Genomic DNA, 16,120 nt, shown 5'->3' with positions numbered 1-16,120 from the left:
ATCTACATATCATCTATGTAAGTTAAGGGAGCATCTAACCTAAAATAAGGTAATCTTATGAAAGTTTAATTACTGTAATTTTGCAAACTAAGTACTGGAGAAACAGTATGTAATCTATAAGCAGCCAGACAGAGTGAAAAGCAGTTGCAGTCTACTCTGTGATATGAGACAGGATGGACAAGTGCAGAAATGTCCAAACGTAATGTTCAAAAACACACAGCAGCACTGCATTCTCTTCAGGGTAATAACCAGCAGTCAAAAGCATACTTCACGTATGCRAGCACGCAACCAAGCAAGGGTACAAAAGGCATATGAATGACAATCTTTAAGAGAAAAAGCATTACAGTGTACAAAGAACAGACTCAGTTGATCTAATGAGAGCAACAGCACGATTTGAGACCGATGAGCAGTTTTGTCACCATCGTATCGTGTTAAATATGCTATCTACGATGCTGCGCTAGATAAGGGAATATGAATGATGAAAAAATTCAGTCAAGTCAATTGGAGGGCCCGCATAAGCCTGAGCACAAAATACAGTTAAAAACCAGACTCCGGAGCAATCCATTCATGAGCAGCGGTTAAGCAGTCAGAGTAGCAAGAGTTGATGAGTGCACCTGARAAGCCTGGAAAACTATTTGCCATTGGGACAAACATATTTAAGGAACAGCTGATCAGTGCCCTGTTACCAGAGCAAGCTAATACTGCGCAAGCTATCTCCAGAACTGGGAGCAGGTCAGCACTGTGCTAAGCGTAGAAGAGCCTTCAAGAGGGGTAGAGCAAACTAGTCAGGAATCCAGGCCCTGCAATTTCAACTATTTTGTTCCTAATCTATGCTCAGCTGTTGTATTATCTCACATTCATACGTCAAAACTRGCACTAAATACAACTAATACCTATAATGACACTACAGTGTATGGGTAGATACTCTTGTTATCTTGGGTATTATTTAACTAGGGTATTCCAAATTTTGAATAATACAAAAGTAATTATTAAGAATGTTAATACCTTCTTCAAGTGTGAGGAGAAACCAAACAACTCAATCATTGCATACTTGATTTTCAGGAGTGTTTCAAAATGCTCATTTTTAACTCAGGAACTAACCCATACAGAATGTCTCAACAAATCAGTGGGGTTACCTGATGTTCTGAGACTTTAGTACAATCTATTTTCATTCTCCCTTGTGCTCTCCACCAAGCTCTCCTTACTTTTACAGATTGTGTTACGTTCCTATTTTCAAACTGCAGTATATTATCTAATGTACAGCAAAACCCTCAATATATAGTCCTCCTCATTAGCATAAGCCATTCCTAAACAGCTTTCAACACTATTCTGCATATTTCRTTCTCAAAGCCAGATCATTCAAAGTTAGCATTGATATCTACGTCCTGTTTGCAATACATATATATGATGGGTGATATTAGCTACTGAATAGATGAAACATTGATGAAGAACAGTGGTTCACAACAAGTCGTATGTTGCTATTTTATAGTTCTAGCAGTACTTTATGTTTTCAAAACTACTGCTGTGTTGTATAGCTCATAGAGCACTTCCAATCTGTGTATGCTAATGAATCTGTTTTGACTACAAACATCTGTAGTGTTAAAAAGTCTACTGCAAACATTGCTTCCCCAATACAGATGACAAATCTCATGAGARCTGGTAAAAGCAACCTGGCCCAAAACCCAAGAATAGCTGTATCTATCACAGCTTCTACATTGAAAATACCACCACCCAAAGGCAATAAACTGAAAGACCCATTTGTACAAACACTCAGGTGGCATCAAAACTATAGGCTGCAGCTGGAAACCTCACCAACGGGACTCTCCCTTTCCTGGCTCTGCATCACTGACTTAAGCCGTGCCTTTCTAAGTCATGGCAAGTGAGGAAGTAAGTGAGGAAGGCATCCAGAAAGCTACCAATATACCCCAAACAGAAGGGAAAAAAAAAGCAAAAAATTGAAGACAGTGAGCAACTGCAATTGAGCCAAGGTCTGGTGGGAAGGATATAGAGGATAAAAAGCCTAAAACGGAAAAGAAAAAGAAATCAACAACAAAAAAATAATAATTGGAAATAGAGGGAATAAATTAAAATGAAGGCAGTCCAATGACTAGCTTCTACTGAGTTTTCCCATTTGTGGAATTTCTTTTTTAAATGCAGATTCAGAACTACACAAGTCTTGCCTACTGTAATAAGGAGTTTCASTGCAAGAGTAAGGTAGTTCATTTTCCTAAACAAGTAAGAATTAAAAGAAAACCCCATCAAGATAGCTTTATTTTTCATTCTTTTGGGATATCTGCCTAACATCTGTAGTTAGGTTCCTATTTGCTCCACAAAAAGCACTAATTTATCAATCTTTCAAGTCATTTTTTTTTTAGCATGTAAAGCTATTTGTGTAATTGTTGTTTGCGCTTTTTTAACAGGGTTCCAGGAGATAATGACCTAGAGAAGCATAAAGAGTTTTAAGCATAAAGAGTTGCTTTGCATGTTTTATCCTCCAGTTCTAGAACTGTTACATACATAAAAACAAACAAGCAAATAAAAAAACCTACGATGAATATAAAAGATTGGCCTATGCTTAAAAGTGGAAAGCAGGTGCAAGTCTGAAGTGGAATATTTCTAAACAGCTTCATATCAGCACCCACCTGAAGAAGAGTTTAACATACAAAACTACTTCACATCAACCATCATGGTAAATGTTTATACACCAGTTACTAAATTACAGGACTGATGCAAGTCCTCAACTGCTGCAGACGAGCTCTTAGTGATAAAAAGACTCAAACACATGTATATCCCACACGTTACCATWTCTTAGATGTATCAAGTTTATAAAGACCCCTAATCCTTTCATGACTATGTGAAGCTTTCTTTAACGGATTCTGTATTATACCTTGCATCCTTCGCAGCCCACTTTCATTTCTAAATATTATTAAGAGGACTCAGCATAAAGTTAATTCTACGAAGAGGACAGTATTAAGTTGAAAGAACTTTGAATAAGTCAATTTGTCAACAACTGCTGCTGCTCATAGATGAATATTCAAAYAGCAAAAGACTATTCCCACAGTTAACAGTGCCTATATCACACATAGTATTCACGGAACGGTAATACACATATATTCCCAAGTAATATACAGTCAAGTTCAATTGTTTCTTACTTATATTGCTTCTAAATTCTTTTTAAAGGTAAATATTCATTAAAACATTTAAATATTTTTTTAAAAAAGGAAAGTCCTGCATGTTTCAGAATTATATCTTATCAAAGCAAAACCGGAAGCCTGTTAGACAGATCAAGAGATCTGTAGGTTAAAGCAATTGGTTTTTATAAATCTTGATAAACTGAGGTATTACCACAATAGGATAATGAACAACTTCCTGAAAAAGAAAGCACTGATCTTTTATACTAGTATGAGTCTTAATGTTGAGAGAGAATTACGATAGGCAGTGGCTTGAGAAATATCACTTCCAAGTCTGTCACAGGATATACAGCTTCAATGCAATACAGTTCCCATAGTGAGGATACACTTCCCTAAACATGACAAATAGCATAGCATTGCCAATGCAGTTYCAGTCATAGTGTCAGAACCCTACAACTACATCTAGTATTTACAAATCATCATAAATGTAACAGTTTTTGAAAGAGTAACATGYATCCAGTTACTACAAAGTTTCCACTCTCTGTGCTGACCAGAAAGTAACAGCTTCTGTGAGTACAAAGCATTTCCGCCTTAAAAGCCTTTTTCCTTGAGGATTATGCTTCTCTGAGCTATACCCTAACTTTGAAAGAGACACTCTTGCTTACAGAGCTTCATTTAAATTTAGCCGTTTATGACTTAAAGAAATTATTACCTTGTTCCATAGTTGGTGGATGTACCTGGCATCTCACCAGATGCAATGAGAACTCCAGAGGCGCAGAGAAGTTACTGAAAGAGAGCCCCCAAAAACTGATACAYCGGAACAAATGACAGCTCAGACTGCTAAGCAGACTCAGCAGTGTGTTACAAGAGTCATATTCAGCCAATCTGTCTGAAGACACTTCCATGCAGTGCAACAAAACTCATTTTGCCTCTCTTGGTAAACTAATTTATTTGTAATTCTTTTCTTCGCATTGGTCAGAATAAAGTTTTTAAGTGGTCAAATACTGCAATTTCAATGGCAATTGAAGGGGAAAAAAATCAGAAAAGGGAGAAAAAGTTGACATTCCAATATATTGAAAATATCTGGAAGTATTATTTAAATCACAACGTTTTTATCTATTTTTCTGAAGTTTGCTYCCCTTTTAATACAACATCATGAAGCAACAAGCACATACGTAACTGTTCAAGAGATCCAGCTGTTAGAAAAAGGCTTCTGCTCCAACTAACACCTAAAAAACCCTTAAATATTCCAAAAAGGGAAAGGCACACATAAAAACTTTCCACATTAGTTTTTCCCTTGAATTCTCAGGCTGCCTTTAAACCTATTTTTGTGGGGGTATATGCAGTGAATGTATCATTTTTGTGGCTTTGTGTATCATTTTTGTATCATTTTTGAGACTTTTGAGGCTTTTGAGGCAACAAAGCCCGTAGGTTTTGTTGGCTTTTTTCAAGATACATTGCTTATTCTGGAGTGAATCCTGTTTTTTATATTTTTTGCAAGTACTCCTACTTGACTAAAGAATAAACAAGCATAGCGTGATCACCCAGGTGATTTTCTATTATGCCACTCCTAACCTGACATAAAGACCCAGAAAACCTTTTTTTGACTGCTAGGGGCTATTGTTCATGCTCTGTTCCAGGACACTACTCTCAAGGTGAAAGCCTGAATTTGTGGTTAGGAGATAGACCTAATTTCAGAATGTTTCCCAGTACCAAGCAACTGTTCAATAGTGTCCGTCTCCCAGGTCTCACTATAGACAAGTCACAAACCTGCACTAAGTCTGGGCAGCAGAACAAGAGAAAGGAAAGAGGCACAGTACTGGGTACTGTGTCATAAACTGGTTATCAGTAACTGGTGTAACAGCTGAATACATCATATCACATATTTAGTCTTGAGCAACGCTACAGAATCAGCACTGCACATTTTCCCAATAACAATGGCTCAGAAAAGTTTGAGATCTATGCATTTTGATAGTGAAGTTAATTATTTTTCAAGTCATGTCTCTTTCAGATGATGTTAGATTTTTCTAGTGTGTATTTAATTTCTATTTAAATGTATTATCCTATTTCAAATACAACTAGTGACTGAAAATACTTCTGTTTGTTGCCTAAAGCTTTATTCTGCCTCGCTTTTCACTGAACCATGAAGAAGTCATTARATTTTCCATATTTGCCTATTTTTAGTCTGTATGTTTGGTCACACTACTGTTCTTTGCACCRGCTAATTTTATCATCATATTATGTGCCTCTAACATTTCAAAGTTAGAACTAAAACAGTGTGGTCAGAGAACATACAATTACACAATTAAAATTTTGTAACAAAATAAGTAAGATACAAGAATTTTGAGCATCAGGGAATCAAAAGCTGACCCCCCCCAACATATACTCCTAGGTGCCAACTGAGAGATTACATTAATACAGAAATTGTACTGTTAGTGAAATCTGAAAAGACAGCCATCTCCTTCCCAATAATTAAAYTAATATTGAAATAACATATTATTTTGACTGAATTCTGTTAAAATGTACAACTCTGATGCTACCTAAAGTTTTTATCACCAGCTATTTGTAACAGTGGACCAAATCCAGGAAAATCATTTACAATTTTAAATAGCACCTCGGGGAAATTAACTAACTCAGGTAAAGCAAGAAACCCTTATACAGTCTGAACAGGACTCCAGCTGATGGAAGTATCATGCTATCAGCTGCTTCAATGCTACCAAAACTTTTGACAGAGGGCTACAAGAGCAYGAGCAGGAGCTCCTCCTCCTCACTACACTAGCTTAGCAAATGTGGTCATGTGTGCGCTTAAGATTTTGCTATATATAATTCCCCTCAATAGATTGCCTTCCTCAACCCTAAAGATAAGCAGGYGAATGTGCATTTGCATGACTGGTTGGTGTTAAATTATTTTATAATAGGACATATTTGGTTCTTGCGTCTTTAGACAGTTCATGCACCTCATGTTAGTTGTTGACTGAAAAGCCTTAGTAGAAGAAATAAAAGGCTGCTATCTAGTCAGCAGAAACATGCTGTTACTTTAGGATTTCTGGATTCTACTCTTGGTCCCATGAGAGATAAGCAATTTATATTAGTTTGCAATAGGATGAGCAAAATCTGATTAGTCTTTCAAATATATTAAAGCAGCAGTGGTTTCTATCATATTAGACACCTAGGTTCTCTGTTTAGAACGATCTTGTGATGCTTTAAAACTTACTTAAAGAGGTATAGTTGTGAACCAATTTCTACTTCAGAATCAAAGTAAACAACRGCTACTAACATCGTAATTCAAACTACAATTTGTGTTTCACCTCGTAAGTGAGCAACTGCCCCTTTACTTCAGGAATACCTWATGAATTGAGCTTCTCAAGTTTTCAGCTTGGTTTTATCCTAYAATGAAAATAGTTCGAAGATCCATYTTYACTGCTGGCAAAGGCAGCATAAATTCCCACTCCTTCCTCCCAACCTGGCATTCATCTCCCTGACAAAATTCACTGTTTACTCAGATGCAGTGATGCAGTTACATTTTAGGCTGTATTTCAATACTACAGATGTAGAAGAAGGAGTGTTTAAACATAGAAATACATATATAAATAAAAATTATGTAAGCTCAGTCATAGGCCCCAAAAATAGCTGCATCAAAAAAACGAAAGTGGTCATGAACTTCATTAAATGCTAGTATTCCTGAAACTGCTTTGCCGAGTAAAGCACTCTGTTCACTGTGGTGAACATACAGCTCCTTGATTATAAAACCGCCTGATTGCCCAAATTTCCTATTACAGTACACGTCAGTATAAGTACCCTTCTAGAAGTCAGCAGAGCAACAWGACCCTCACAAGAGGTCTCAAAATACCTTCGTTTTTCCTCAAGATTTTCTGAAGAATGAGGGAAGAAAAGGTTGCAAGAAACAGCAATCCTATTTTACTCCTGTACCACAGAAAAAGATGTTCAGAAAGAATGTACAAGTATGTTGTTAAAAAAAAAAAAAAAAACACGAAAGAGCAAAACATCACAATATGAAAGGCTTAAAGCAAGCTATTTGTTGGATGCTTTGATCTTATAAATGTAACACAAAGTACACTGACTTTACCAAATCTGGAAGTAGATTTCAAAAGATATCAAAAGAAAGCTTTTAGTCGCATGTCCAAGTTTTCTACTGTTAAAGTGAATTTGAATATGTCTGAATATAGTACCTCTTCTGTTATAAAATTATACCTAAATGTTCTCTACATTTCTCTTATATAGCTTGCAAGTAAGAAAAGAATATTAGTGAAATTGTTTACTTACATTGAAGGCATTAACTGCATTTTTATCATAATACTTCTTCTTTTCATATTTATCCCTGATGAAAAATTCCACAGCTCTGGAAATAGCTAGTTTAAGGAAAACATGCATTTAGTTAAACAGCAACATTAATTTGATAASTTATCAGCTTTTTTGGTTAAAATAAGATTCTTGTTCCATATCACTTTGTAGTTTTAAAGCAAAAGAAAATAAAACTCTTTTTATACAAAACAACTGCTACTGCATTGTCCAAATAGGGGTTTCCTTTACCGGAGGGGGGGGGGGGAAAGGCAATCACAGTATAATCTGTTAATAAAATAGTATGAGAAAGAAATACTAAAAGTATTTCAATGTTCCACAGCTACGATATTTTAATATTTATAAGCTGCAGGGCTGTAGTGCTGTAAATAACTTGCAAAGGTACTCACATACTTATAGTAAATAATTAAAAGTACAGTCTGCCATCATATCTTGGAAAGATTACTTTATTTCAGGAAAAAAAAAAAGAAAAAAAGATGATATGTAGCTGTTTTCTGATTTGCACAATTTATACCATGCATCAAAAGCTGATCATAAACTCTTCTCTGAGATCAACAGAAAACTCTCCTGGATGACTTACTACAATAAACATCTCTGTGGAAGGGAAAGAAAACCAAAGCAATACTGATGAAAAGATACTGAAGGAAAAGTGGAAATCGTAGCAAGCATACTGACATAGAAGACGAGATCTGATGAGTCACTAGCTCAAGCACAAAAAGAAAAAGGATGCTAGTTGTGTTTTTTCAACTATTATCTCAGTTTATTTTTAAGCACATAAAGCAGCTCTTCCAAAGCAGTTTTAATACTTTAACCATATATAAAGCTGATTCTCTAGTATCTGTAGAATAAATTTTAACTAATTTACTCTGCAATATGATTATCCATCCAAAAAGCAAAATTCCAAGCTCAGATTCTTTGTATCTCTAACTCCCATATCAATCTTGCTCAATTAAGGGAAAGATACCTTATTTCCACATACTGGCTCTTAAGATTAACACTGAGCTCAGAGCRCTCTCAGCTCTTCCATTCTGCACATCAAATCATACCCTCAGCACCCATATTTGGTTTTAAATTAGTTTATGCAACTATCACATGAGACATGACCTAACCTATTTAGCCAACTCACCCATTTTCAGCTTAATAAAAAAAATTCAGAAGGAATGAATAACGGGCATCACTCCCCAACATGGGCAAATAATCACTGCAGCTATCCATACTGCAATCAGAACTAATTCCTAGGTAGCTGAAGTACCTACAGCAAAACCTAAGAACCTTCAAGCAAGAACCAAGTATATAATGTGCTTACTTGACAGGGTGTAAGTAGCRCTGAAGCCTCTGCTGTAAAAAATACGGCTATAGTAGAATTTGGAAAACACTCTTGAAACTTAGTATTTCAAAAACAGAGATTAAAAAAAAGAGAGAGAGAGAAGGAAATAAATATAGCAAGAATCCCAACCTTAGACAACTACCAGGAGTAGCGATTTTCCTTCCCAATCTTCAGGTAGTTTGTGAGCTTTTTTGGTAAGTCAGTATTTCCTCATACTGGCATTCTTTTAACTCAACACCTAACTCAAGACAGCTTTCAACACTAGAATCAATTCTTACACCTACTGATTACTTAGGCAATTAATATACATGCATTTTACTAAAGCAACTGAGATGAGTTTAAGCATTTTAATTTGTAGCTTCCCAACGTGGGTCACTCCACRCTCCTTTTGTAGTCAGTGAAGGAAAAGAGAGATCTTCATGCTCCAACGTGCCATGCTCCTTTCTTTTTAATAATAGTGTGAGGTCCTGACCTGCATTTTAGACCTCTTACAGACAGAATTTGTTCTCAATGTCCACAGCAAGCAGCTTTATCCAGCATACTTGACACACAGAACCAGTGAAACAGTAAACTAGCATATGAATACCATCTTGGGTTGTAACTAGCTATCTGTATTCAATTGTAACTAATGGCTGATRTTTCATAATATATAAAAATAATTACAAGTAGATTGAAAACATTCAAAACTAGATASAGCAGTTTACATGCACTACACTGATACACACGTATCAGTCCCTGGATGTTACCATATTAGCAGATAAAAGTTTATTGTTAACTCAGTGAGGAAAATTACCGGATTTAGAGTTGACTGTCATGAGATGCTTTAGAACAACTTACTCTTTCTTCMAAGGAGAAATCTTAGCTACTTGCCAGAATTAACATTTTCAGATGGAACACTTACTTTGTCAATTGTTTTTTGTTTAAGTTAGCAGATTTTGGTGCTCCCCACTTCAGCTGTTGTCCTGCAGAAATCATACTYTATTTTGAGCAGTCTCCTAGAATGCTTAGGTTGGCTAACTTCACATTTGATGTTTCAGATAATTAGAAAGTTTTAATTGAAAAATATTAATACAGAATCATAAGTATATGAAGTTGATAAGGTTTGATTTTCGGTAAGCTATTACACGGGGGTAATAAGTTACATGTTTTGAAACACATCCACTGTATTCAAGTTAACATTTTTCAACACGCAGGAATTTTTGGACCATCTCTAAGTTTCTACAGATAAACAATCGATGGCACTCTCGTTACTAAAGGAATTTAAAACAAACTCAACAGATGTCAAAACTGTTTTTAGAGGCAAGTAAAATGAAGGCATAAGAAAATCATAGAGTGATTTAACCAGCTCTTGGAACAAAACAGCTTTCAAATAGAAGCTAATATTGACACACAAGACCATCAAGATAATCCCCAAAGATAACTTTGGGGCCAGAATATCTTGCCAGGTGCAACAGAAGAATGAGAAATACTATAAAGGTCAGTCTTGTGATTAAGCAGCAGAAGTCAGACAGGGAATCTTTAGAAGGAGATTGCTGGCAGATCCCACACAGAATCCTGTGTCTCTATTCTACCACCTAAAAAGTAGAAATACCTGTATCATAATGCYATAGGAAGTTAAACATTAATACAAAACAGTATATGCAACAATGATCATTACATAGCTAGATGTTTTCATAGTTTATCCAAAAGGAAATGTAGAATATCGAAAATATTCACAATCAGAATAGAYCCGATGATTTTATGCTGATACAAACAAAGGTCAAGCGAATAGGAGCGGTAAAAGGGCCTGTATCACAGCAGCCTGTCACTTGCACTGGCTAGCTAAGTAGCTGCTGAAGTTGAGGAAGAACTGAGAAATAARGCAGAAAATGCTGGCATCCTGTCATCTGCTGCTATCTTTAATAAGAACCCATGCAATTAAATATACTGAATGTACCAAGTTAGCATTTAGAAATAGAAAACTGTTCAAGAGACTGTATAATTGTCTCAAGGTATGCAGTGTCAACAAAAGAATTATTTTGAAAGTCTAAAATAAGCCTGAAGTGGCAGAATTGTTGATTATCTCAGTTGTTTATGAGATCTACTGTGCAAGAGAGCTAATGAAATTTTTGGTCTTAACTGACAACAAAAGCTTAAAGTAAAGGCTTATTGMTTCTCCTGCAATAGTAACAGTAAATTCAAGTTAACTGCAGTTAAGTACAAAATATGCAACTTCAAGATCAGCTTTCAAATAAGTTTTAGTCTTATGACTTTAATAAAATTCTATAATATTATAGCCTAAATATTACAGCACTATCTGGTTCCAGTTTTTCTTGTTCTTATGCCTAGCTATCCTTAATTCAAAGCTACCAGAATAGCAAGAAACATAACTGTTTTGTTCAAGTGCCTTTTATGAATAATAAAATTATTTGAATGAAATTATAATGAATAGCCTGACCCTTCAAAAGATCTTCTACATGTAACATATCAAGCACAGTACCTAATAAACAGGTGAACCATGATCACTTTTGGATATAGARGAAGAAGATTCAGATCAAGCTATGACTAAGTCAGTTTATCAGCCTCCATAGGCTGTATCACCATTAGGCTAAGAGACCTAGGAAAAGATTCAGTTCACCTAACCGCAGGTGTTTCAGATCTCATAGTTATGAGGTCCAGTAGAAYTACATGAACCGAATCTTACCTGTGGAACACAATCACTAAATCAGRAGCTAATACAGATCTAAATTAATGTCATTATGCATTATCCTATGGATTCAGTACACTTGAWAAAGGTAATTCCTGAGGAAAGCCCTTTACTAGAAGTAGACAGTTTTTCCTCCAGCCCTCCCCTTCCTGGTACATAGTAATAATCGCATTCTAGCACAAATGATAGCTATCAGAGCTTTGATTTATTTAAGTATTTCCATACTAATCATCCGTGCTCACACAGTTCATAGAGTGCATACACTTCAACTCCAAAAACTACAGAATACTTAAAATCAAGCAGCGGAAACCCCTACTGCTCTTGAGTAAGGTTCAAATGCCAATTTTACTTTACCGTTCAACTCATTATTTTCTGTTCAAATGCTTCTAACTTCAGCTGGCAGTTATTCAAGATAAGGACAGAATATGCAAGAGTGCTCTGGTTCTCTTGGAATTCCTACACATACATGGAATTTATGAAGTCACCTCTTTTGATAGTAAAAATAAATGGGGCTTGCAAAATCTCATTAAGAAGTATATTTGTTATAGCTGAAGTCATTTACAACTATTCTGAAACATTTCCACCTTACACTGTTAYTTCCCAGGACTTACATAACTGTATCAATGAAATGATTAATAATACAATTTGCCCAATCTAGCAGTTTCAAGAAACAGTCATAATATTTGAATTGCATTGAAGTCATTTAAATATGAAAACTAYAGCAAAAAGGATACTGATCTGTTTGAGGTCTTCTAAAGTTCTCCGGTAGATTAGCTTCATAGAGTAATCTTGCCTTGGTATTTCCCATTTCCTGCATGCACTAAGGAAAGGCAGTAGAAAACAATTAGTTCATGACTATCAATACTTCAAATCCTAAAACAGTCAGAATGCTAGAAGAGTGCTTAAATGACACTGCAAGTTTTAAAGAATCTGGATGCCTCGGAATTATATCATTTAAGAGCTTCCACTTCTCAAACTAATTCTATATATTAGTATATAAGCTAAAATTGATTACTTCTCCCCATTAATATGCCATACTTAATATTCTATCAGTTYAAGTGGGGTATCTAGATTATTAAAAGGTATAAATAATACCACGTTAGACATTTGTGAGCAGGCTGAGGCTGCCCACAATCTGCTCAATCTCATGAAGTGAAACAAAACAAAATAAACTCTTGTACTATCTACACAGGACATGCTCTCCTTAGAGTGAATCAAAGTGGCTAGTGAGTATATTCAATATCATTTCACTGCCTTAGCACAAAATCACATTTGAGTGACTAGGACTTCTGGTCTGCAGGAAAGGAAGCTAAAATAAAAGAAACRCCAGTTAAATATACCTCCCCAAAACCACAAGAATCTTTGAAAATACCCCTGCACATGCAGGAAAACTGCATGAAATCACCCTCCTGGACAGTTAGAGTTGCCCTCAATCATTCGACAGCCACATTAGAGTTGTGTGCTTTGGGAATGTTTGATGAAGCTGTTAACAGCACATTCAGCTCAGAAGGGAAGCGTTGCACAGAGCGTTCTGCAACGGTGCTAAGCTTTGCTAGAGTGTGGTGACCACTCTTGGGAGTGACACAACAAATCTTCAGGTTCAAACTGGCTTGTTAGGTAAGTTCTTGTGTAGAGCTGACACAACTCTAAGATCACCCAGTAGGGAGGGTTCTCCAAGAGGACTAGGATCTGCAAAGGTTTAATATAAAGAAAAGCTTTTTGAACATCAAAGGTTATGGAGAAYGTATTAAATCCCAGAAGCAAAAGATATTAGAAGTAATGGAAAAACTGGTCTCCCAGCCCCAGATTTCACTCTAGATTAACACTCTTTGATAGGATACACAAAAGAGCAACTATACCGGTCCAAACAACACCTGTGCTTGTGGTCAATAATCACGTTCACTTTACACCACAGAGAAAATGTAGAAGTAACAATTCAGGAGCTCAGATAGAGAATTGACAATCATCCTAAGCACCAGATTCAAATTTATTGGCAAACTGAACAAACAGGGTACATGAAAACTAACTCATTCAAGAGCCTTTAGAACATGAAATCAATTTGCCATCCTGAAACTGGACAAATCTCCTAGTATGATCAAATCAATCAAAACTGCAACTGAAAGATGCAGAGATTTCCTAAATAGAGAGATTTGAAGTACTAGGGGGAAAGAGAATGGCAAGCACATTCGATTATGCCTTGCAATAGCAGGGAGACATCTTCTCAAAAGACTTGCCTAGAGGAGAGAAGAGGACAGCACATCCACTGCAAAATGAAGCATCTCAAAGGCTCAGCAAAGCTCTGCTCTGAGACTGCATCTTCCCCAAGCCTACTGATCCTTTGGATTCCACAATGACAAAGTAAGTGCTAGAGACAGTTACCAGGGTCAGATAGGAGCACTTAAAAGTAAATAGTAACATTCTTTGAAGAGAATCTGAAAAAAAAGAAGAATAGCAGGGAAAGAGGTACACAATGTACGCAGATTCCAAACTCAGCTTGTTCTCATATTGTAGCTTTTCCTGTTAAACATTTCAATCCATTTCAAGCAGGGCCCACTACTCAAAAGTCCACCAACGCACAAAATTTGCTTCCCACTTCCATTCTATTCTCTCACATTTGTTCACGTAATGCATCTCAGCATTGACCCGCATGTAGAGCTTCAACAATTTCAAAGAGAGTGGAAAAGATCAGGTTCCTACCTGCTTCTTTGCGCTGGTGAAGAGTTCTGCCACTTGCAATTCTCAAAATATAAGAATATTACAGATATGAATATAAGAAGGAAAAACCCTGCACATGCTTCTGACCACCTGAAACTCAAGTACACTGATGCCAAAGAACTTCTGCACTCCTGAAGCAGCTATCTAATCAGCATCCCTAAGTTATGAAGAATAATTATCTGCCATGAACATCCTCATTCCTCCCTGATAATGAGGTACTCTTGCCAACGCTCACTCTAACCAAGTGATCCCAAGTCAAGATCTCTGTTTTAAGAAATGGGAGGCAACTGCTAAATGAAACCACATAGAACCGCTCTAGAACAATGTAAGGCATAAAGTAACTGCTRTGCTGCCACACACCTCAGGATGGCTCCTCAGACCAAGAGCCACAGCAATAAGAATACTTACTTTGAGTATTACAAAAGGAAATAAAAAAGATCCCTATGCAGTATTGATGCTAAAAACAACAGTGTGAAAGAAGCATACCAGAGCAAATAGCTGCCACCGCATTCAGGCCCTGARCTAACTGAGGAAGAATTCTCCAGCACATCCAAAATCATGGAATGATTGATGTCAAAAGAAGGCAGCAGAAAGCAAGGTGCAGATTTCACACTGGAGCATACCTGGAAAATTCAGCAGCTAGTACACCAAGAGAAAGTATGCAAAGGTCAGAGAGATGGGTGTACTCTTCCTTACTTTCTCCTATTCAGAGACCTAATTGGTAGAGTCTCATGGGTTCAGGCCCTAGAAGGAASGGGGAGGCCAGGAGAGCTGGCTGATATTCAAACATCACTTCCTCCAAGCTCAAGAGCAGTGCATCCYTATGAGTAAGAAGTGCAGCAAAAGGGGACAGGAGACCTGCATGGGTGAGCAAGGAGCTCTTGGCCAAACTCAGGCAGAAGAAGRAASTACACAGAATGTGGAAGAGGGGACAGGCTGCTTGGGWGAAYTATAGGAATGCAGTCAGAGCATRTAGAGAYGCRGCGAGGAAGGCTAAGGCCCAGYTGGAATCGAGTCTGGCARGGGATGTCAAGGACAACAGGAAGGGCTTCTCCAAATACATCAGCAGCAAGAGGAGGACTAGGGAAAATGTGGGCCCGCTACTGAATGGGRCAGGGGGCCCTGGTRACAAGGGATACAGAGAAGGCAGAATTACTGAATGCCTTCTTTGCTTYAGTCTTCACTGCTAAGGGCAGCCCCCAGRAATCCTGCAGCCTRGATGTGAGGGAGAAAGTCTGGAGAAGGGAAGACYTTCCTTTGGTTGAGGAGGAAAGGATCAGAGACCTTCTGGGCAGGCTAGACATCCACAAATCCATGGGTCTGGATGAGATGCACCCACAGGGACWGAGGGAGCTGGCGGATGTCATTACCAAGCCACTCTCCTTTCCATCTTTGAAAGGTCCTGGGGAACTGGAGAGGTGCCTGAGGACTGGAAGAAAGCCAATGTCACTCCAGTCTTCAAGAAGGGCAAGAAGGAGGACTCAGGCAACTAGAGGCCAGTCAGCCTCACCTCCATCCCTGGAAAGGGGAGGGAACAGCTCATTCTGGATGTCATCTCCAGACATACGGAGGAAAATAAGGTGATCGGGAGTAGCCAGCATGGATTCATCAAGGGGAAATCCTGCTTAACCAATCTGATAGCCTTCTATGATGGAATGACTGGCTGGTAGATGAAGGCAGAGCAGTGGATGTTGTGTACCTTGACYTCAGCAARGYYTTKGRMACTGTCTCCCATCACATCCTCCTAGAGAAGCTCAGGAAGTGTGGGTTAGAGGAGTGGACAGTGAGGTGGATTGAAAATTGACTGAAGGGCAGAGCTCAGAGGGTCGTCATCAGTGGCATGGAGTCTAGTTGGAGGCCTGTGGCTAGTGGTGTCCCCCAGGGCTCAGGACTGGCTCCCATCCCGTTCAACTTATTCATCAGTGACCTGGATGAGGGGAC

At 37.6% G+C, this 16,120-nt stretch overlaps 1 protein-coding gene across 1 annotated transcript in view; it reads right to left on the bottom strand.

Annotated features, from left to right (window-relative positions):
* The window catches only part of SMAP1 (small ArfGAP 1), a 106,302-nt gene that overhangs the window by 57,733 nt on the left and 32,449 nt on the right, over window positions 1–16,120 (bottom strand). Inside the window, exons 3-4 of the mRNA XM_085316040.1 lie at window positions 12,199–12,284; window positions 7,416–7,491 (exon numbers count right to left, since the gene is read on the bottom strand). Coding sequence (XP_085172166.1) covers window positions 7,416–7,491; window positions 12,199–12,284 — 162 coding nt within the window. The remainder of the gene's footprint in view (window positions 1–7,415; window positions 7,492–12,198; window positions 12,285–16,120) is intronic.

The sequence above is a fragment of the Rhea americana genome, unplaced genomic scaffold (genome assembly GCF_003343005.1).
Source record: "Rhea americana isolate MKP2758 unplaced genomic scaffold, rheAme1 scaffold_45, whole genome shotgun sequence".
Lineage (NCBI taxonomy): Eukaryota > Metazoa > Chordata > Aves > Rheiformes > Rheidae > Rhea > Rhea americana.
Note: the sequence above shows the minus strand (reverse complement) of the source record. Positions and strands in the feature narration are given on the sequence as shown.